This window comes from Zonotrichia leucophrys, chromosome 1 (genome assembly GCF_028769735.1).
Source record: "Zonotrichia leucophrys gambelii isolate GWCS_2022_RI chromosome 1, RI_Zleu_2.0, whole genome shotgun sequence".
Taxonomy (NCBI): Eukaryota; Metazoa; Chordata; class Aves; order Passeriformes; family Passerellidae; genus Zonotrichia; species Zonotrichia leucophrys.
In genome coordinates, this window is record NC_088169.1 from 105776101 (window position 1) to 105799853 (window position 23753).

Genomic DNA, 23753 nt, shown 5'->3' on the forward strand with positions numbered 1-23753 from the left:
TAGTGGCCTTTCACTTCTTTCAGGAAAGAAAAAAAATACTGTCTTGTAGTGCAGGTCAACCTCTCAACAAACCAGCACATTCACTGGAGTCATATGAATTCTTCTGAAAATATACAGTTTCATTTTTTAAAGCCAGAGATCCCAACTACTGAAAAGCAGTTGTGCACAAGACTTAGGCTAACAACATCTACCTGGTTTTGTGTAGATATATATTTTTAATTTAAATGACTAAATCCTCATATACCATTTATTAACAGCTACAAAGTTCTGCTTGAGGGAGAGAAAACATTTTTAAATGCTTATATATTTATATTTATATTAATAAAATATGTATATATTTACAGACACAGAATACAGAGAGACCTGCCACTTTTTACTTGCCTCAAAGAACTCTTCGGTGCTGTGAAAAAAATTACAATGGTTGAAAAAACATTGAAACAATACCAAATTAGTAAAGGTTGGCAAGTTCAAGCAGTTCTTCGTTCTACACAGTGAGCAAGGCCTGTGCATGGTAGAAAACAGCCACACCTTGACAAGAAAACACCACCTGGTTCCCCAGGAGCTGATCATCTGTAGTAGCACCAATGTATCCCAAAACAATCCACACAAGGTTAAAGGCAAGTCATAACAGTCCTGTCCTTTCATTTTTGAACACTTAATTTTCAGGTCAGTACCAAAAGAGAACAAGATTTCATGCAAAGTGAACAAGCAATCACTATCAGCTTTCTTTTCCCCCCCTGAAATAAATTCAAGGTGGGAAGGGAAAAGGAAGGAAGTGAAAGAAAGGAAGGAAGGGAGGGACAGAGTAAGAAAGGGTTGGATTTGTGGCTTTCACAGGCAGTTAAGATGCATTCAGGTTCATTCAGCTACAAGTCAGGTATCTTACCTTCAGTGCCTGCTGTAGTACCTGGATGTCATTGATACCAGTGATCTCCCTCAGCTGATTTAAAAATGTTTGCTGGTGCTGAAAAGAAAATAGATCATCGAAATAAGATTGGAGCCAAAAAACAGCAAAACAAATGTCTTAACAGAGTACACTCCTCCACAAACATTAAAGGCATCTCCATATGAGGTTTATGCATCACAAAGGGGTAGAACCAACGTTACTCAAGTTTGTCTTTGTCTCTGGAATTTGGGCACTTTTTTGGGAATCCTTAATTCCCAAATGGAATGATTTTGCATTTTGGTGTGTTTGTTGGTAAGCTTATGCAATGTGGGTTTAAGAAGCTCATATAAAGCCACAGTTGGCCCATCTAAACAAATAAAACTCCACAGCTTTGGTTTCCAGTGGAAATAGCTGACTGAACACCCACCAAAACCAACTTCTTTAATTCCCAGCTATTTTCAACCCCATTATTTCCTTAACATAAACAATTCCTAATCATTCTAAACACAAACCCTGGAAATGCAACATTGCTGACCACTGAGGTGTTTTAAGAGAAATTCTATAAAATCTCCAAACAAAACAAGTTTCTTGATACTGAAACAGAACTTAAGGAATCTGTCCAAAGTGCCTTCCTAGACCAGTTGAATCCAACTCTCCCAAATCACACAAGTCAGCACCCATGACTGAGTTTAAAGCAACACTTGGAATTAGAAAAAGAACAAGAGGTTCTGGGTCTTTTAAATATTCACTCCATAAGAATTCTGAGGCTTGGTTTTGTTTTACTTAAATAAAAATCTGGTCCCACCCCAGTTTGGAGCCAACAGATGATTCACTCTGGTCATGCTCAGCTATCCCATCACAGAAGCAAAAAGCAAGCACTAAGCTGGAACAATCTTTGAACTCCTATAAACCATTAAAAGCATCTCAACCATTAAAACCATGAAAAAACAGAGCATTGACCATTGCTCCATACCAACAAATTCAATTGCCCCTTTGGCAGATGGGAAATGGAGAAAAAATATTTGCAAATGGTTTTTCTTTTTTATTCTTTGCCCACAACATCCTGAACTCAAAACAGTAATTTCGTCTATGAAAGAGAAAATTTTTGTAAAGTACAGGGTTTTGTTCGCATGACAAAAAGCATATTTCCTATCAGGAACAAATAAACATTCTCCTGCTACTCTCCAAATTCATTTTAAAATAGCAACTATAATTGTCTTGCAGCTTCTTCTAAAAGATTTATTTTTGAGCTGAATTATCTGGAATCAAATATTCAAATACCCTTATTCTTCCTTTATCACTGCTTTGTATAGAAGAGGAAATTAAGATCTGCATGAATGCTGAATTCCCCAGTGAGAAATTAACCTGGCAGGCACTACTTCATGCCCTAATAAGTTGAAATAGAAGGCGTATAGTTCAGGATGTTTATGAATTACATACACAATCTTCCCTTCATTTATGATCCTAAGAGACACTGCTAACAATCCAATTTGCCTCTTTCTTTTTTCTTTTCCTTTTAAAAACCCTTCTGTTGGCACAAGAAAAGTGAAGTGATGCAGGAAAACAAACTCCCACTCTATCCCCATCCCTCACCCCCTCGTTTGTTTGCTCTGTGCATTTCATAGCACTGTACAAAGCCATGACTTGTTTCCCCTATAAAGTTGCTTTCCTGCCCCTAAGCCTGGCAAGAATCAAAGAAATTAAATAGAGTATTTGGGAAAAATAATTACAACAGCATTAAAATTGGCAGCATCAATTCAAGGGCACGACAGTAAAGTGGATTTCTTTTTCTATTTGCCCCCAACACAATGGTGAACAGAAGAGAAAATAGTTTCACTGTAAATTATTACAACAACAAGTTATAAGAGATTTCTGTATCTTCCATAATATATACAACACTTGGAAAGGCTGATTGGAGGATATTCATCGTTCACAGAGACTGGGAAAAGACAGAAGAGACAGTTTACCAACAAACAATCTCTTAGCAGTTCAAAATATTGGCTGTTAATTTATGAGCACAGCTGTGACTTATAAACTTAGACATCTGTAGTTTCCATCCACATTTCAGCATTCCAGCATAAAAGCTGTGTTTCAAGGCCCCCTTCCCATGGGCGTCCACATTTAACAGATCAGAACTGCACCCAGAGATGCTCCTTTCTCATGAAGAAATTATATAAGTCTCTTCTAATACATATATCTAAATGTATAAGTATATAAGCATATCTAAGTATACTTTTATGTAAGCATATATAAGTATACTTTTTTTAAGGCCAAGAGTTTAAGGTACTCAGCTCCAGAATTTCTTACTGATAATTAAAAGAACAACACTGAGAATCCATAAGCACCATTGTTTGAAGTGACAGGAATTAAGAGAAAAATTAACAGTTCTCCTGAACACCTTAAATGGAGCTTTGAGGCATTTGTCTAGTTTAGACATTACTGTTTCTTCAGCTGAACGTGGAAAAGTTGCCACTAATTTCTAATTGACTTACTTCTAACTATGCAGAAGTTAAATAATGGACACATTACCTTTCTAGGAGTATTGTAATTGACATTATTTCCACCTGATCAACACGTTCTTTTAATACTTGCTAATAGACTAACAGATCTTCAGAAACAATTGTGAAACTGCATAAGGTAGCTAAAATCTCCAACTGGTGGCCTTCTCTTCCACAAATTCACCATCTGCCCTCATCCTCACAGATCTGATGTAAATGCAGCCATCATCTTTACTATATGCACTGACCTTTTTTGCAACTGAATCTTTAACTTGTCATTAGTCTCCTTCACTGTTATAATGACAGTATGTTATTACCCATGAAACTGTATTAACACAAGTAATTCTATTTCTTTTATTACAAGTGGCAGAGCAGGCAACTGTCAAACATTCTCCTCATTCACTATCAGAGGATGAGATTCAATTTTCTTTTTGCTTTTCTTTTCACTTAAGACACTTATGAGACAACTGCAACAACATTCAGAGAGCTTGTAATACTGAATTCCTGATATGACTTTATTTAGTGCATCTGTACTACTTTGCAAAGTCAAATGGCTAAATTTCATTTGTTTTGAATAATTATTCCTTTAGCTCTGGTTACTGTGTCATACAGAAAACTTATGCTACTAAACTTATGCTACTATTTCCCATGACTGAAGCTTGGAGATCAGTTTCTAGTGCTAAGCAATTAAGTCTCTTCTGTATGGTAAGAAACATTTAATACTTCAAACAGACTTGTATATATGAAGCAAGCCACCCTCCTTACACCCATTAATGCTCATTTTGATTACATTTACCCTAAAAGCTCAAGAAGCTTGGGCTAACTTGAGTTGAAGTGACTGTAGCATATAGACCCTCAAATGTCTAAAACTACACAGATATATAAAACAATTATAATAATTCACTCACAGGCTATAACCAAAAATACCCAAAAGAGCTCATCCTATGCTAAAACAAAGATAAGAAATGAAGAAGGCAGCAGACAAGTATTTACAAGTGTCTGAAGTACCTACACCAATGTATGCTCATGAAATCAGGCCAGTGAGGAAAGTTTCAGATCACAACTACCCATTCTAGCATAAAAAAAACTGTTGTATCTTTTCAATGCAGCTCTTTCCTGATTCCCTATTTTTTTCCAGCCTTGCTGGAAAAATTCTGAATTATAACTCATTGTACTTTAATTCAGTTTAATAAGCAGCCTCTCTTTTCAAATGGACATACAAACCAGGTCCATTCTTTCCACCTCGGTTCTTTCAGGTTTGCCCATACCCACTTCTGTGTGCTACCCTACCCTCAAATTTACATGACTGATTGCAGATCTTGTCTCTAGCAGAGATCCTCCAGTTTAGTGAGTCAAGACTCCAGTAATATCTGCAGTGTTAGGAAGTATGTGAACACATGTCACACACACACACACCTTCTCCATGAAGCCTGAACAGCATTTGTCTCAACCCTAAAAAGCCCCCAGGACCTGATCTGGGACACCAGCCTGTGCTGGTACAGCTGCTGCAGGGTGCCCCAAATCCTTGGGCACACAAAGGAGATGTCCTGTCCAGATGGCTGCCCTGGATCCAGCTGTTCACACCCCCCAGTCCCACCACATCCAGCAGCAGTCTGCTCCCTGGGGCTTTTGTGCACAAGCTATTCCCAGCCTTTCCCTTTCCTCTGGCTCCCTGAGGTATGTAGGCACTGTATCTTCAGGCTTTTAGCTCTTGGAAGATTTTAACTAACAGGAAATTCTCCCATTTTCCTGGATGGAAGCCAAATTTGTGTATTAGGAATGCATGCCCTTATTTCCAAGTCTCTCCTTTTTCAGCCATCTCTGCCTTGCTCTCAGGAAATGCCCAATTAAGATTATCTGGTTTATAACCTCACACAATAGCATATTCAGTAGCTGTGCCAGCACCAGTGAAGCAGAAAAGGATCTGCACTGCTATCAGCTTAGGGAGATACTGTACCCAAATTAGTTCCACGACAGTACTGTAAACTCTGATAACTTCCTACAACCAAAGCAAAAAGCTAAATTACATATTTATTTTTTTTTAACAAGGCAAATCTCATAAACTGACTAATACTGAATTACAGTGAAGATAAATTTGGGGGGGAAATTAGGCACCTTTTGATCTGTTTATTTTCTCCTCTCTGCAGCTGAAGAGGCACATGTAAACTTCAGCTTTATTCATGGCAACATCCAAATATTTGCATTTGCAGCACAACCACTTAAAAACTCAGAAGATAAAACAACCCTTTTCCACTTCCAAGTACAGATTAAGTTGTATGTTCAGGAATGAATGAGATGATCCAACCATTAGGAGGAGAAAACAGGATCTGTGGCCTCACTACACAGTTCACATTTCAATTATGTACTACATAATGAAAATGCACTAGGGGCACCAAGCTGATTAGAAGCATGGAACACTTCTCCTGTGGGGAAAGGCTTAGAGAATTGGGATTGTTCAGCCTCAGACAGAGATGGCTTAGGGGTAACTTGCAGCCTTTCACCACATGACAGGAGCCTACAAGAAAAATGGAGATTATTTACAAGAGCCTGGAGTGACAGGACAAGGGGAAATGGCCTCAAACTGACACAGAGTACATTTAGATTCTATCATCAGGAAAAACAACTTTACTGTGAGGATACTGAGGCACTGGAATAGGTTTTCCTGGGAGGTTGTGGGTGCTCCATCCCCAGAAGTGTTCAAGGCCAGGCTGCTGGATGGGGCTCTGCACACCCTGCTCTAGTGCAAGGTGCTGCAGCTCATGGCAGGGAGCTTGGAACCAGATGATCTTTAAGGTGCCTTCCAGCCCAAGCCATGATTCTGATTCCTGAGGGATGAATACTTTTATTAGAGACAAAAAGAAAGAAAGAAGAAAGTGCAGATGCTGAGAATGGCATTTTGATTTAGGCCCTCCACACACATCCCACTTTCTTTACTTTCTAGTGCAACACTGATTTATAAGACCTATTTATTGGAGGAAAACTCAAATGACACTGCACAAATATTTTATATTAAATACAATTCTAATGAAGCCTGAGCTGCAGAGAACCTGCTAATGGCATTGTTTGCAGACAAGTAGCTAATAAGCTGGTTTCCTCATATGATGCTGCTGTAATGAGAAGAACACTGAGAGCTTAGAGGAATGTAATCCTCCATAAAGAGGCTTTAAGTTTCTGCTACAAACAAACAAACAAACAGAAATAGTTTACCATACAAAGGACAAGCATGCTAAAGACCCTCAATTACTATTGTGAATATAATTTTCTGCCACATTAATAATTTCTCCCAGGAATAGTTAAAAGGCCCACAGACACTGCTGTACACTACAGCTTCCAGCACCACAGATACATTAACCATTTCCTATGTATGCTGTTGGTCAAGTTCCAAATAGGCAAATACAAACTAACTCCTTCCATGAAACTATTGAGCTGAAACACAGGAAAAAACATGCTGTCAGCTCCAGAAGGCTTTGCTTTTCCCAGCTCTCTCAAGATTTTTCTCCACGTATGTGCAGAATAAATGTATTTATAAAAATACACAAATTAGAAAGCGGTTAAATGTATACTTTTTATTTTAAGCACTATTCTGCTAATGCAAAGACCAGGTTAAATCTCTGCACCAGCTCTAAGGTGCTCCTTAAAGTACAACAGAATGAGGTCCCCTTGCCCAGCATCTGCTATCTGGGCTTCCTTTTGTTAAGATATGAAAAGAGAAACCTCTTACATGACATTGTATCCTCTAAGAAAGTAGGTAAAGATATATTTTTACACACACTGTAATGCCAAATGCACCTCAGCTTTGGTTCAGACAAAAATCACCTGTGGAGAGCAAAGGACATGCATAAAGACAGCAGATTTTCAGTCTGGGACTGCTCTGCACAGGCTGCCAAATCAGGCTATTACAGCAGCAGCTTGTTCAAAGTGCAACTGGACTGAGAGCAAAACTTACTTCAAGGAGCAAAAGGACACAGTGTATGGCAGGAACTTTCAGCCAACCACAGCCTAGCCCAAATAAAACTTGCAGGAGGAAAAGGCTTGAGTGCACTACTTAGGTGTGTACACTCTTCTCACAAAAATTTAATTAAGGACTCTACTTAATCACAGCTTTATGTAACATATATTGATCCTAGACAACACACAGAAAATCCTCACCAAATTTCCACTCTTTTCATGCTTAATTAGTAACTTTTCAATGAATTTCAAAGTCTGATATTAAGGTTTCTACTCAACATGAGATCGTGCATTCATATAAACACTCACAATTCTAAGCCTCATATGTGGCCAAAAAGAAAAATCTTTTTCACTCTCAGCATGTACATTTGTCCTTATTCAAGTTGATAGTTAAAGATTTTGAGATCATATTTTAAGGAGAGGCTTGAGGAATTTGGTTTGTACTCTCTGACACTAAATATAAGGGCAAACTCACCTCTGACAGTTACTTACATAAAACCACCCAGAAGTTATGAGCCAAATAAACACCTGCATGGGGAATACTCTCACAATGAGCAGGAAAACCACCTACTCAGTTCACAGCAGAAAATTTTAAAATTAGTCTATGAACTGATTTATGATCAATGTTGCTTGATCATAAATGTTTTGAGTTATTACTGACAGCTAGCCCTAAATGAATCTCAGTGAGAGGATGCTAATCAAGAAAGGATAGCAACCTTAGTACTTACTGAAAACAAAAAGGTGTCAGAAATGGAAAATTACCAAGATTTTTGAGGTCTTTGTGTTTTAAACCATCATGATTTCTCCATTCCCTGCTCAGCATAACAGGGAGCTTCCCAAGAGTAATGACAGCAGCTCTGAAATTAATTAACTACACTAAAACCAATGAGATCTTCAGTTTCACTTAACTAGACACAAGCTAAACTTCAGGTTGTATTCACTGGAACCACTGCGGGAAAATCTGCTTCACAAAAATTGCTTTGATTCTTACACACTCCACTAACTGTGACAGTAATTAGCAAAAATCTCTGCTCCAGTTCAATTTTGTGGAGTAATTAGTTACTGGTAGCAGTGGGAGGAGTCTTTTAAAACACCAACACATATTAGCTGTAAACCACACATAAATTCAGGAGGATTCCTCCAAGAGCCCCCCATGGACAACAGTGACACAGTACCAGTGGTTCACAGCCCATCCCACCTCAGCACCAAGTGACCTGCCAAAAACATGCACAAGCCATGGCAAACTGAATCCACTGGGGTCAGTCAGAGGCAACATTATACAGATAGAAAGGATGGGAAGGCTGGAGGATGGCAGATACACAGCAAACTGTGTGTCCATAAATACACAAACACAGAACCACATGGGCAGCAGCTGGAAGGGGCTTGTGGGGATCATCAGCACTCTGCTGAAGCAGGATACACATAAACATATATGAGGAAAGGCTGAGAAAACAGGGCTATTCAGGCTGAAAAAGGGAAGACTTCAAGATGATCCAATTGTAGCTGAAGGGAGCCCACAGGAAAGATGAGAGAGACTATTTACAAGGGTCTGGAATGACAGGACAAGAGGGAATGGCATCAAACTGAGAGTAGGTTTAGATTAATACTAGGAAGAAATTCTTTACTGTCAGGGCAGTGAGACCCTGGCACAGGTTGCCCAGAGAAGCTGTGGATGCCCTCCCACCCCTGGGACTGTTCCAGGCCAGGCTGGATGGAGCTCTGGAAAACCTGGTGTCCCTGCCCATGGCAGGGGGTTGGAACAAAATGAGGTTTAAGGCCCCTTCCAACTTAGATCATTCTATGATATTTTTCCAATCCCTCCTGGCTACTTTCTGTTCTAAAAGTTGATTTCCTAATTTTTCTCTTCAGTTCCCAGATATTTACCATCATGCATAAACATCCCACTTTACAGTGTCTGACCAGGCAGCACCACCAAGACTTAAGCTTTCTCCTCACAGGAAAGATTATTGCCTAGGGTATACTTGTACTGTAGCCACTATTAAAAATGTTCAGCCTTGTCTTTCTGGTCTAAAACAACACTGCCACGAGATCCACATTTTTACACTTAGAGATATTTTCCTTTGCATCCCAATCACATTTTAACCCATCATACCACAGACAAGCTCTTCTGGCTAATGTTTGATGCTCCTCACAGTCCTTTCACAAGGACTGTCCTGTCCTAACTCTCAAGTGGAAAAGGCAGTCCCACTAGCCCCTTCAAACACTCAGCATATTCATTTTTCTCCAAACAGACATCATGATAGCCTCACCCTGCTCTGCACGACACCAAAAAGCTCCCAAGGAAACACCAAGCCAGCCCCTCACTGTCACTCTGCTGTTATGATAACAAGGGCTACTATTCTAGGAACAAACAAACCAATTCTGGAAATTCCAAGTATCCTCAGATCAGTGGGATCCCAGGCCCTGCAATACTTAAAAACAAAAACACTCACAAGGACTGTCAGACCACAAGCTGCTTCCCAGGAGTCAGCTGTTCTTCCCAGGCTGTAGCTCCCTCAGTGCTGGCCAGCCCAGGCTGGTGTTGCCAGATGTCACTCGTCCCTAGGAGCCAGCACCACCAGATGCCACTCATCCCTAGGAGCCAGCACCACCACTCATCCAAACCTCTGGCAAGCCAGGCCAGGCTCCCAATAACCCATCAGAGCGTCACTCTCTGCATACACTGATTTCCTGCCATCTTAGTGAGAGCCAGGGCTCCAATTTCCACCCAGTTCAAGTGTTGTGGAGCCTTAAAAGAATGAGTTGTTTCTCTGCCATTATTTTAATCCTGTTTTTATCCAGTGAGAGAAACTGATGGGGGAAAAAGCCTCCTGCAGCCCCCATCCTACTTAGGCACATAGCAGAAAACTTACACCAATGGGAGATGAATTAAAAATCTCACAGTGACAGAGATGTGGTGCTCCTGGTGTACACTTATCACAAATGAATATGCACAATCAGACCTGCCCCTGCATGGGCTGAAATGCCATCCACTGCTCTCCATTCCCTGCTTTAGGTGTGCACATCCAGAAGGATTTCATTTACTGCAGCTGTTAATGGCACAAAGATCAAAGCTTCCACTTCACCTCAAACAACTCTGCTACATGCCCTAGGTAAGTGATACCAGGAAGATTTCACAATTTTTCCACACAAAATTCAGCATAGTACAGCAGAGAAATCGTAAATAAAATTTAAATTGCACTTTTTCACAGACAGGTCTGTATTACAAAGAGTCCACTGTATTCAGCAGAAGAGACACATTTGGGGAAAGAGTTCAGCTGTCTGTTTTGAATAGGAGGGGAAAAAAAATCAACAATCAAACTTAACAGAAAGCCTTTCAATAAAGGTCTTCCATTGAGTCCAATTAAAAAAAATAGTAACATGATTTCCTACAGAAACAAGCCTTGTAATCACAGAGTGGGCATGTACCCAGGCACGTCTACCCTCCTACCTCTCCAGCTCAAGGTCACCTCCAGCAGCTTGGCCTGGCCTCAGGGATCCCCAAAAGCCTCAGCAGCACCCCCAGGCTTCCCAGCACCTTGGCCAGCCAGTGTAGCTCTGATCACACTGCCTGCTCTTGCCCACATCCTGGGCCACAAGAAGTTAGAGGAGACAACACAGAGGGCTTGGGAAGAAGAACAGAGGGGAAGCACCTCCACCCCATTGCAGTGAGGTCTGCCAGAGGTGAACTCATCCCATAGCCTCAGCTGGTCACACCTCCCAACTGTTGTGCATTATAAGACAAAATTATGTCAGGAAATTCACACAGACCTATTTGCAGCATTAAATTATTTGATGGTTTATCCTGCTAACCACCTACAAAGAAATCATGTGCAGAGACATGTTTTCAGCCTGGGGAGGGGCACGTGGGCACGGACAGACCCAAGGCACAACTCTGCACAAGAATGAGCCTACAGATAACATTAGGCCACGTAAAATCTGGGGCAGGGTTAAACAGGTTGCCTGGAAGGTGACAGGCTTCTGACAGCAGTTCCAGCTTCTGGGGAGAGACAAGACAGCCTTTCCTGGTGGGTCGAGCACCAGGCAGGCACTGGCACTGCTGTGTCCCTGTCACTGAAAGGCCACTGCCACACCACAGCCTGTGAAGGGCAGCCAGCAGCCTTCACTTGCATTGGATAATAACCTCCATGGATGCAGGGGATGTTAGAATTGAAATGAACCTCAAACACAACAGAGACACTACAGCATTCAAAGATGTGCTGAGATCTATACCAGGGATCAGTGTGCAATTTTACTACCTCACAATTAAAGAAATAGTAAATTCAGCATTGAATAAATAAGAAAAAATAAATTCTTTATTACTAAAGAAATAGTAAATTCAGCATTGCACTACACAGAGGGCAAATGAAATTTTCTAGGCCATTTTCTTTCAGGGAGAAAGAAAGACATGGCTTAAAGTTTGGGGGACACTTTTTAATGGACCTTATATTGAAGCACACATTTGCCTCACCTCCTACAGAAGCTGAAGGTGCTGCATTCTAATACATTTGGACACGGTCTCAAGAAATCTACAACCACCTTGGTTTGTAAGCAGTGTTTGCTGTAATTTAGCGCTCCCAGTGTCATGGCATCATACCAAAACTTACTTTCTGCCATCATCACACACCTACCTGAAGCTTCAGAAGCTGACTTGAATAAAAGGGGTGCAAAATATTCCCATAAAGAGTTCACATTTTTGGAAAATTACTTGAAACAAAAATTTCAATTCTGTGCTGACTTTTCAGCAGCAGCATTATGCCAATCCATTCTCCATCAAATGACAGAGATGATTAACTGTGATAGTAAAATCTTCAATCCTTTTCTATTCAGTTAGGTCACAAAGCACTCAGTACCTTCTTCCCTGGCCTCCAACAACTCAGCAGAGCCTGTGCACTGCACACACCCTCCACTCAGCACCAGCAGGGTGGCACATTTACCTCTCACCTTAAAATCAGCCCCAGGAAAAGCTTCAAGGCAACACAGCAACTTATCAAGAGCTGGAACTGGACAATGAGGAAATCTGTCTGTCTTCACCATCAATAGGGCTTACCCTGTAGACCTGCAGGCTGTCCCAGGCAGCTTCAGGTGAGGGGACAACTGTGGTCCAGAGAGGGCAGTCACAAAAGACATTCTATGGCTTTCAGCACTAAGTCCCATAAAACACATGCAAGACCAGAGAGAACTTTTAGAAGTTGCCAGTAAGTTGTAACTTTTAGAAGTTGTCAGTTATTTTTTAATTTCCAAACCAGTAATGGGATACAGACAGAGAAGATTTAATTCTTGCTTCCCATTAAAAAAATGTTATAAGCTTGGATGTCAGAATTAAATAAAACTTGCGAATTACTACCATCAAATCATTAAAAGATTCTAAAGTAACAAAACCACACAGTAGTGGGAAAGTCTCTAAATGAAAACAAATAAATACTCAGATGGGAAATTATATAAGAGATACAAGCAGAAATTGAATAAAAGTACCTGACAGACAGGAAAATAGGTAATAGCAAGAAGGGAAATCCCTGTGCAAGCCATCTCTAAAGCTATCTATCTTAAAAAAAAAAAAATCATATTTACAAGTTTAAAAATGTTCTGATAGATTTTCCCACAGTTCTATATCAAAACAAAGCAAAAGTTAAAACCTGCAAAGTATAAGAACCTGCAAAGTTTCTCAGTCATAGCCTAAGATTTCTGGGATATAATATAGTATTCAGTCCTCTAACCAGGCCATTCATAACTATACAGTGTAAAGTTTTAGGGGGAAAAAAGAGAAGTACTTTTGCTGTGGTCCCAGGAGAAATTTCTGTTTCAAAGTAACTAACTTTCAGAAGAATAAAACAAAACCAAAACCAAAAGGGAAGTGGAGTAGGAGTCTGTTCCTGCCACCTCCTCTTCTGAAGAGGACGAAGAACACCATGTGCCAATGCACACCCAGTCTTTTCCAGATGCTTACTTTAAAGCACTCTCACAGCACACATCTGAATGCAAATTAATATTATTTTCAACCTCCATGTGACACTCTTCTTTTTTTTCCAGCTTAAACCCAGTAGAAACACAGCTAAATTCAACTTTTCAAAGTGGCTTTATGTTTTAATGGAAATTTGAAAATCAGAAAGTGCAATTTTTGGTTTGCAAATAGGATAGAAATTTCAAGCACAGGTATCTGACTTTCCTTGGAGTCACACAGTTATCACATAAACCATGTGTGACCTCAAGCCTACCATTTACTATTCAACAAAAGTAAAAACTGGCAGGAAATACAGCTGGATAAATCACAATCCAAAAGTTTTACACTTCAGACTCAGACCCTAATTTTAAGTGAACATCCTCTTCTAAAGGGAGCCCTCTGGATTTTGGGGTACAACACCAGAGAAATGATGACAATTGGCAGGATGAAGCCACAGGGGCATAGAATGCCATCATATCATGTGCTTTTATTTCCACAAATTCTATGTACGGTAATATACAAGGGTCAATTAGATTTAAATAGCTCCAGACCATGCCTTGCAAACACTAATGCCTCTCTGACAAGCTTTTATTAAATATATTGTTCTGTCTACCTCTGTTTACTGTAAAGCTGAAAATACGCTTTCACCTGATGGCTAAAAAAGCTGTAGTCAAGGATATTTTAAACAAAATCTCCATTTTCTTGGCATCTAAACTTTGATAAGCTTGACTGTTGCCAATTAGTTGATAACAGAAACATTTTAAAATAAATACTGTGCAGAGTGTAATTTTTTTCAGCAAGAATCCACCAGGTGTAAAATAATTCAGAAACCAGCTACAAACAAAAGCATCAAGTCAAAGCTGGGCACCTCAGAATAAAACTTGCTCAAATTTGCATACCAATATTTCTTTAAATGCCCTTAAAAAAATTAGTGGTTTACATACACACATCTGTGTCAGGTAATGTTTTCAAAGTTAACCTAGTTGCATTCCAGCCTTTAAGCTGTTCCACATCACATGTCCTTTGGATTCCACCTCTCTAACAGCCTTAGAAGGAGAGATACTTTTAAACTGTGGATACTCAGTGCTGCTACTGCTCACAACAATGCTGCCCCTGTTGAAGTCCCATCATCAGGTAACACCAGATTTCAGGGAAACTCTCATGCTGATGCCTTTCAACATGCTCCTGAATTTCATCCTTTACGGCAAAGAAAAGCTAATGACATTTCCAAAACAATGAAAACCACAAAACCCAGCTGAAAAAAAAAATAAATCAGTGCCTTCTTAAATTGCAAAGTCTAGTCTGAATAGATTATTTTCATTGTGATTTTCAAATGCTTGGAATGAATGGTGCCACTAAATACATGGGAAAGCCACCCCATAATTAAACAAAGGGGAACTCAGAAAGCCTGTCACCAACAACTGAAGTCATCAAAGTGTCCAGCTCATGATATTTTGTGTCAATCTGCCCTTTACACCATCTTGAAACACAGTTCTTCCTTTACAGCATTTCACAGCAACCTCAACATTTTGAGTCAATGTTGCTTAACATTTCACTCAGATTAAAGCCCAAACCCTCAGATTCTGCACAACACCCCCAGGAAAACTCCTGTGCAGCTCAGTATGCTAAAACCACTCCTCTACCAGAAGCTAGAGCCCTGTGAGTGTCAGCAGGAGTCAGCACACCCCCAGAGCCACTCCAGAACACAGACTGGGGTACCAGCCTCCAATACTGAGGCAGGGAGGTGTAACCCTCTGCAGCCAAGAGGTGCTTGATCCACTTCTGAAAAATGGGGTTAAACAGAGCACAAAGGTGCTATGGACAGGATCATTCACAAAGAAGTTTCATGAAAATTTCCCACTAGTGGTCTGTGGAGCTCTTAGTCAATTGCAAGTTTTGAACTCCTACAGAATTTTAGCAATGAAAAACTGCAAACCCTGCAATACAATGAGAGAGAGCAAACTGCAATGCTGGGAAAAAAGCAACATTTTAGATTCAGAACACTACAGCTGCTCCCAATTTTACCTGCAAGCTTGGCTGAGGTGTGCAGGCACAATACAGCTTTTGATAACATCTATATTCAGCACAGTATTAACGTAAAGTAACATGGAAAAATCCGACACATGCTGTACAGAACACACTGTGTTGCCAAGGTAAGAGTTACAAGTGCTCACAAAAAACAGCAAGAGATGGCATTCCTCAGCCTGAGGAAACAGGAAAAAGTATTTCCTTTAGCTTGGCACAAAGCCTGAGTTTGTACCTTCACTTGGCACAAAGCCTGAGTTTGTACTATCATGCAAGGTAAGCTCTGCAGGAAGGCATCTCACCTCCTCATCTTTCCTTCAGCTCCACAGCTTTAGCATTCTCTCCCTTTTTAAATAATAAAAGGAATGAGCTTATAGAAAGCTTTTAACTTGCATGGTTTTGCAAGCAACTAACTCCTGTGATTCACAGTATCAGCTTTTCCCTGTTAATTATGCTTGACCAGCCATTAACCAGAACACTGAACATATCACAGTCCCAAAGGGAACGGAGGGAGCTTTTATCCCATGTAGCTCACACTCAGCTCCCTGGCAGAAATCACACCTGAGTGACATTAGAGTCACTTGACTACTGAAATTGAATTTTCACTCCAGTCAAATATTTTCCACTTGTGGTATATGTTGACTTCTTTAACAGCACCCCAACTGATAAAGTGTAGCCATCAGCTAAGAAAAGTCAACTTTATTTCATTATGTGAAAAGAAGACTGAACCCTGAATTCACAAAATCCTTTTGAAATACATTGTCACAACAGCCTCTCCTACCTTACTGACCTAATACTCTTAATTTGTGATTTGAACAGTGATGTTACACTGCTACCCCAGGCACAAGTCAACAGGCCCCTGCTGAGAATGAGAACCTGAATTCTTTCATTTAAAGGTATCCATTTGCTGACTGAAGACCATCACATTGGTAACTTAGTCACTAGGGCCTGATGGGCAAGTGTAGTAACAGAGCCAGCTAAAAAAACCCAAGCAAACAAATGAAAAAAAACAAAACAAAACAATCCAAAAACAAACAAACAACTCCCAAACACCTATACACACACAACCCTTCACTGTGACTGAAGGCAATCTCCACCCACTTTTAAATAATCACAGTGACTCTCACAGGAGAACTAGAAAGTGAAAGCCATCAGGATACTTTCATTTCCCAGAAAATCTGCTCCCACACCTCTGGCTTTTCCACTCAGAGAAAGTAAAAAGACTTTTCTCTTTCAGTCAGGCCCCAGCAACTCACACACACACATCCCCCTCAGCTTTTTAAGAGTGCTGTTCCCTAACAAGAACAGAAAATCCAAAAAAACACCAAAAACACAACCAACTAAATAAAACTGAAAATTCAGGCCTTTAAAGGAATTTATTCCTACATGAATACATGTGACTGAAGACACAGCTCTTAAGCTTTTTGTTTACTTTTTATGCTGTGGAATACCAGGAATGTCACATTTGACTCTTGACCAGCTGGGAATTGAAAATCAGTACCTCCACTGGAGAAAGTGAAGAACAATACTATTTTAATACATCTTTAGGCACCTCTGGACACCTCAATAATCCCCCTGTCACTGGCACTGCCAGCAATGGCTGTAAGGGGATGACTGATGCAGCTCCTCAGACAGCTCCTGGCACAGGTGAGTGTCAGAGACCTCTCTGGTGGTCCTGCAAAGATCAGGGCCCAGCCTGAAAAGGGATTCTCCAAGTCCTCTGGGGCCTAAGGTTGATTTACCAACCTGGCCACTCGGTCCCCAGCACGTGTGACATCCCTCAACTTCACCATTCACATCACTGGAGCTACAGAGCCAGCCTCTCAGGGACTGAAAAAATGGGCTGTCAACTCCTGGATGGGTCCTTCAGCAGGGAAGTAGAGAAGATTTAGCCAGAAGCAGAAAAGAAATTCCATCTTTTGTTCTACCTTTTATTCCCCTTCAGTTACTCAAGTCCACGGACACCAGCTATACTCACAGAATTAAGGAGATGCCAGCCACAAATATCTTCTTAGGCACAAGAGTGTAAGAAAGACAACTGTTCAATTACCCTTCCACTTATCTTTATGAAGCACTTTTTAAAGTGTTAAATACTTTTCTATTTTAAGACATGGGTAATTTGGCTTTTTTGACCTTTTCATAGAAGCTGATGGGTTTTACTACCTTTTGTAGCTGCTGCTCATAGTAGCTGTGAATACAGTTATCCTAAAAATATTGAGGGGAGGGGGGAATGTGTGTTAAGGATTTATTACAGATATTTTAAAATAATACTACCAAAGCTTACCAGGAAAATCTATAAACTTTCATATTCTGAAGCAGTATTTTCCTTTCAAGGTGTGGACCAAAAATATTTAAAGACATTATTTCAGACACATTCTAATGCTAGCACTATACTTGTAAACACCTGCAAACACAGCCAAAATCATTACTGAATTTCTGTGAAAGGTTTTCTGAAAGCAAGAAGTTTTAACCTGATGTTAAAGGTTTCATGAAGGTGCTGATTCATAGCATATATCAATAAAGACAAGATTCAGCAAGCTTGCATAGATACTAAACAAAAAAAAAGACCAAAAAAACCTCAAAACTAACCACACACACACCTCCACCCATTCCCAACAAAATCCATCAAAACAGTCACAAAACCAGAAGGCATTCAGCAGACCAGTTTGACAAGGGCTTTCAAAATTACTTTGAATCACTGGCCTTTGCACCTTGCTCTAGCTTTCAGAAATACCAACAGGAATCTGTGTCAAAGGTGTAACTACAAGTATTACAAAGTTTTTTGATATGAGCTTCTTAAATACAGAACAAGATGCATATATTTAACAGCATAACTCCACAGTCCTTCAAGTAATGTTTGCAAATTACTCAGTAGTTGGTGCAAACACTTTCAGTAAACCAGCGTTGTTATTCTGCTCATTCTGGACAAAGAGGTACTAAAGCTCTGGGTACCAGCACTGGCAGCTGTAACACCCCACACCCCACATTGAAGCCCTCCAAGCTCGGCTGTCACACAGTCCAAACCCAGACAGCTCCCCATTCATGGGGAGATGCAGAAACCATCCTCACTCCATGACCCAGGGGCCATTTCTCAGCTGCAGAGGGACACCTGCACATTGGTCACAGGTAAGGGTGGCTCAGGGCTGGTGATGAGAGAGGGAGCCTGCAGCCTCTTGGATCCACCAGGCAACTCTGAACTCAACTCTCAAGATCCAGAGGTTTTAAAGATTTGAATTTTAAACCTTGGAAGGTTGCCACCCACCAAGATGCAAAAAAAAAAAAAAAAAAAGAAAAAAGAGAGTACAGAGCTCCCAAGATATCTTCCTTGTGTACCAGGTGCTCAGTAGATACTTTGCAATCACTTCCTGCCATTTAGGACTGCATCATGTCAATTGGCGGAGACAGATAACTCTATCATCATCTGCATATAGCAGCTATTGCTATTGCTCTTAGGAAAAAAAAAAACAACTCAGTGCCATATTATTAGCTAAATCTTTAAATAATAAGTACATCAAAAGCATGGGACAAGCACAACAGAAGCACACAGAAGCTAGCACAATTTTCACCTTTTTACCCCAAGAATTTAGTATCAGACCTTGCTTTAAGGCAGGCATTATTTCAAGGGTAAATATCCTTAAAAGTTTGTGCTTCTTTTAGAAAAAGAAAAATGAGCTGAGCTGACATAGCTCTATTCTACTATTATTCTACTATTCCTGAGACTACACTGCCAATGCACTGCTGAATCACAGGTCTGAAATAACAGTGGGTGTGGGAAACCAAAGGACAGATAAAACAGCCTTTAAATCCATGTATCAACCAAATGTCAGGCTCTCTCCAGAAGCAGCAGAACTTGATAACACACATTGCTGAGAGGCCAGCTAAGTGCCACCAATTAAAAGTCAGCTTCTTCAATCTGCCATTCTGAGATGACCATCACAGTAATTATCAGAGCTGAGACAATGCTGAAACATGTTTAACCTCCCCACATCACAACTTCCAGTTAGCAGGAAAATCACCATCCCCCCAGCCTGTGCAGGGGACACTGGCCAAGGGAAGGGTCAGCACAGCACAAGGGGCAGCTTGGGAAGATCCTTCTCCAGGAGGAAAATTAAGGTACACAGGCATCAGCCATGTAGGGCTGCCTGGAGTACGGGAAATCCTGCAACACTCGTGCCTTATTTCCTCAGCAGCAAAATGCCTGACCCAAAAAAAAAAGAGGATTGGACAGGACAGAAATACAGACTGGACAAAACAAGAAGCTACTTTTCTTTTAAATTCTCTCATTGTTTACCTTTATTCACATGCTTTAGTCTTACTGTAAACAGTACCTATAACCTTCAGACACCGAGCAATGTCAGAGAAGCACACAAGGGCCATGAGCTACAAGAACAATTTGATTAATTATCTGCTTCAGGACATAATTTACAAGTTTTAACTAAGGGTCAAGATGACCAGTAGAGATGAAAGAAAAAACTTCTTTTGACCTGACGCAGCTGCTTTAACTACACAATAAACTAAAGATAGCTTCAGTGGGAAGCAGCCTGTTTGTAGTTAGAGCATTTATTAATACAAAGCTACATCTCCAAGTGCTGCTGAAGTTTGACACACACTTCCTGTATGACAGTAAGAAAACATCTGATGAACAATGTTGGGAACCACGGCTCCGAATAAGGTATGCTGATGACTCAGGCATCTCTTGCAAACCCAATGTATTTCTGCTTGTATGTGGTTTCTTCACGCTAACAGAAAACAACTGCAACAAACTTTGAGGTCTCCAGAACAAACTCCCTTATTGGTGGACATTGGGTTTTTCCTCTTTTGAGGGAAAATAGTAAGTTATTGCTGTGGTAGCCTCTCGACCTTTCATCCATCCACCAGCCCACTGCACCTTCACCATTTGCCTTCTTACATGCAAATAATCAATGTAAAAGTTTATAATCCAATTAGATAGCCAGTCTCACTAACAATGAGATACTCACTTTGGAGTCATATAAAGCTTTTTTACAAAGTACTTTTAAGATTTGCCTTTCCCTCATTCTCTAAATGCATGCAGTTAGAGATAAAACAGGTTAAAAACAATTGCAGATAATAAAATATTCTGATGATTCAACCAAAATAATAATAAAACGTTGATATTTTATTCAGTTTCTCTAGACACTTAAAAAAGTGACCAGCGCCCACAGATGCTGATTACAACTTCAGAATTATTACTAGCTGTATTTTTTATTGCAGCATGGATTACCTGGCATATACCACAATCAATCCTCAACCTCCTTTTGGATTTGAGGCTCAAGTGAAACTGAACTACTGACCCACAAGCAGTAGTTTAGCTGAAAACTAAGGATCCTTCTAGCTCAGCTGAAAACCAACATTACTCCTTCAGGATTATTGTCAGAAAGCACAAATAGGCAGCACTGCTCTGGGTCCAGAAGGCACTATGTAACTGACGTGAGAATTACGATATATTAACTAAACCACTGACAAGAGGTTTTGTAAAAGATAAACTTGCTCACAGAAGTTGTCAGATGCACAGCAGCAACATCAGTTTTCAAACACAGCAGGCACATGTAGCACCAAATCTGCTACATTAACCTGTGAGCACGCCCCAGCTGAAAACACTGAGAGAGGAACAAAATCAGAGCGCTCAGCCCTTGCCTTCCTGCTGAAGCCGCCAAAATCACTGCTAACTACTTCCAACTATGAGAGCAGCCCTCGGCCAGACACGCCCTCCCTCCAAAAAGGCTTCTTAAATGCGAGCTGTACCACTTTAACCAATTATACCCTAATCAGCACATTCCCACTGTCCACTCTTAGGGCTGCAGCCATTTAACTTCCACCCCGATTATACCAAAGCACATCCACCTTATCCTCCTGTGAAGGCAGTACATGCCATTATAAAACACTAATAAAAATCAGGGAAAAGGCAACAGTCATACCACTAACCACAAGAGTTATGTTAACCTACAAATTACCTTTAAAACATGTTACTTTAAAAGTGTTGCAATTTAATTTTAGACATTTCTCTTAACAGTTCAGTTCAAGCGAAGGAAAGCTTTAGAAGGTATCTTTTTTTTTTTTTTTTTCTTCTTTTGACAGAGAAACATTCTCCGCCGAGTCCTGGCGCGCAGCAAAAGGCTGGGAAGCGCCGTCATTCCCCTAACCCCGTTCCATGATGCACGTTACCACGAGTCCCCAAACCCGGCACTTTTTCACTCCAGCAGGAGCGCGTCACTCGCTGGAAATAGCGTTCACCTTTGGCAGGCGCGGATGCCGGCGCTGCAGGGTCACGCCGGGCATGTGCAGCATCTCCCCCAGGCCCGCGGGGGGCTCGGCCGGCACCCCGCGCTCTCGCTGCCCAGCCCCGCTCCCGCCGCGCTGCCCGGCAGCCTGCGAGCGCAACAGGCCCGCCCGGGGCCGCGGGCAGCGCGCCGGGGCTCCCCCGAGGGCAGCGCGGACACCAGGGCCGGCATGACCCGGGGCCGGGCCGGCAGCGGCCCCCGCTGCGGCTCCGCGGCCGCCGGAGCGGCGGGGCCCAGGCGAGGCCGCGGCACGGGGAAGGCCCGGCAGAAGCTCGGCACGGGCAGGAACGGCGGGAGCCGGAGCGGGCGCGGCCAGGCCCGGGCGCGGCGGGGACGCGGAGCCGCTCCAGGCCGGGCCCCGCCGGAGACTCACCTTGGCGGCGCCGCCGGGCTGCAGCACGTTCTGCTCCACCGTCATGGCCCCCGCGCGGCTCCCGGCGGCGCCCCGGGCTCGGCGGGTGGCGGCGGCGCCGTGCGGCGGCAGCTGGGCCGGGCCCGGGCTGGGCGAGCGGGGCGGGAGGCGGGGCGGGAGGGGGAGCCCGAGTCACCGCCCGGCGGGGGGGGCAGCGCAGCCCCGTTCCGGCCCCGCCGCCACTCCCGGAGCGCCGAGCGCCGCCCTCGGCCCGGCTGCGGCTCCCGGCGGCGCCGCCCCGCGCACCTGCCCCGGGCGCAGCCCCAGCCCGGCCCCTTCCCCGCCCTGTCACACCGCCCGCCTCCATCTTGGGAGCGCCCGGCGGCCGCGGGGCTCGGCGGGGCCGCCCCGCTCCTCCCTCGGGAAGGGCTCCGCGTCCTTTGCCCGCCGCAGGGGCGGCCCCGCCGCGTCCTTGCCCGGGAAGGCAAAGTTTGCCCCGCTGCGGGGGAAGCGAGAGCAGCTCGGACCGGTGCCGCTTTCCAGGGGATCGCCAGGGAATTTCTGAGCCAGCGCTGTCGCTGTTCGTAGCGACAACAAACCGTATCGCCTAATGAATCACAGAATCACAGCATGGTTCGGGTTGGAAAGGGACCTCTAGAGATCACCCGCCCCAACCCCCTGCCAAGGCAGGGTCACCCAGAGCACAGGAACGTGTCCAAGTGGGTTTGGAATGTCTCCAGAGAAGGACACTCCACACCTTCCCTGGGCAGCTGCTCCAGTGCTCTGCCATCCTCAACAGAAAAAAAAAAGTTCTTCCTCGTGTTGATGTGGCACTTCTTGTGTTTTAGTTTATGGCCATTGCTCCTTGTCCTGCTGCTGGGGCTCACTGTTGCCCCACCATTCTCTTGGCACCCACTTTGGAGATCTTTGTACGCATTCATGAGGTCCCCTCTCAGTGTTCTTCGCACTGACCAGGCCCAGCTCTCCTCATAGAGATGCTCCAGACCCTGATCACCTTTGTAGACTTTGCTGGACCCTCTCCAGGAGCTCCTTGAGGACCCCAGAACCAGACACAGTAATGGTGCATCCTAAAGTTGCAGGTCATCCCTTTCCCTGAGGTTTGACTGGGTGAGCCATGGGGTGATGGTGTTCAGCATTCAAATTGTACAGGAATATCATTAATGTGTGGGGGGATGCAGCTGGTCTTGGCAGCCCACAGTGAATTTTGGCACCACAGATAAACAGTATTAGGGAAGAGATTGTCCCTCTGCCACCCCGGGTGTCAAGGAAAGGGCAAGAAAGGGCTCTGCTTTGGGCAAAGTGACTTGGGTGGCCAAAACATGTTTGCCCAGAAGCAGATGAAGGGCAGCAGAGAAGCCCACCCCACATTTGGAATGCCAGTGCATGGTATCCATGTCCCAGCTCCATTTCCAAGGCCAGCAAAGCTTAGTCTGTAGCAAAAGCTGCAGAGAGCAGCACGGTTCTGAGAGCCCCAAGTACCTAAAAAACATGAGCTGGGAGCCTAATGCAACAAAATGAATTGCAGCTACTGCTTGTCTGTCACACACAGTCTTTATGAGACTGTAATTCAAGGCCTTCCTCTCCCCACAGTGGAGTATGGATCTTTTTAAAACTGAGGTTATCAGGTAATAAAGATCACTGGAAGATCCTGGACTCTAAGTAAAACACAAGCACAACTCATGACAACCTGCAACCACTGCTTTATTTCACCGTAGATCCTCTGCAGGAGATGTTGCAATGTAATCAATATTTGCACTTCTCAGGTTTGTTGCCCACAGATTGT

The 23753-nt window shown here is 42.6% G+C and overlaps 1 protein-coding gene across 2 annotated transcripts in view; it reads right to left on the minus strand.

Moving 5' to 3' along the window:
• Positions 1-22153, minus strand: part of USP25 (ubiquitin specific peptidase 25) — an 87740-nt gene extending 65587 nt beyond the window's left edge. The window contains exons 1-2 of one of the 2 annotated variants that reach the window (XM_064726758.1): positions 21971-22153; positions 887-964 (exon numbers count right to left, since the gene is read on the minus strand). In XM_064726758.1, the coding sequence (XP_064582828.1) occupies positions 887-964; positions 21971-22015 (123 nt within the window). In that variant the 5' untranslated portion in view covers positions 22016-22153. The remainder of the gene's footprint in view (positions 1-886; positions 965-21970) is intronic. The other variant, XM_064726747.1, reaches the window with a different exon arrangement.
• Positions 22154-23753: the final 1600 nt, after the last annotated feature.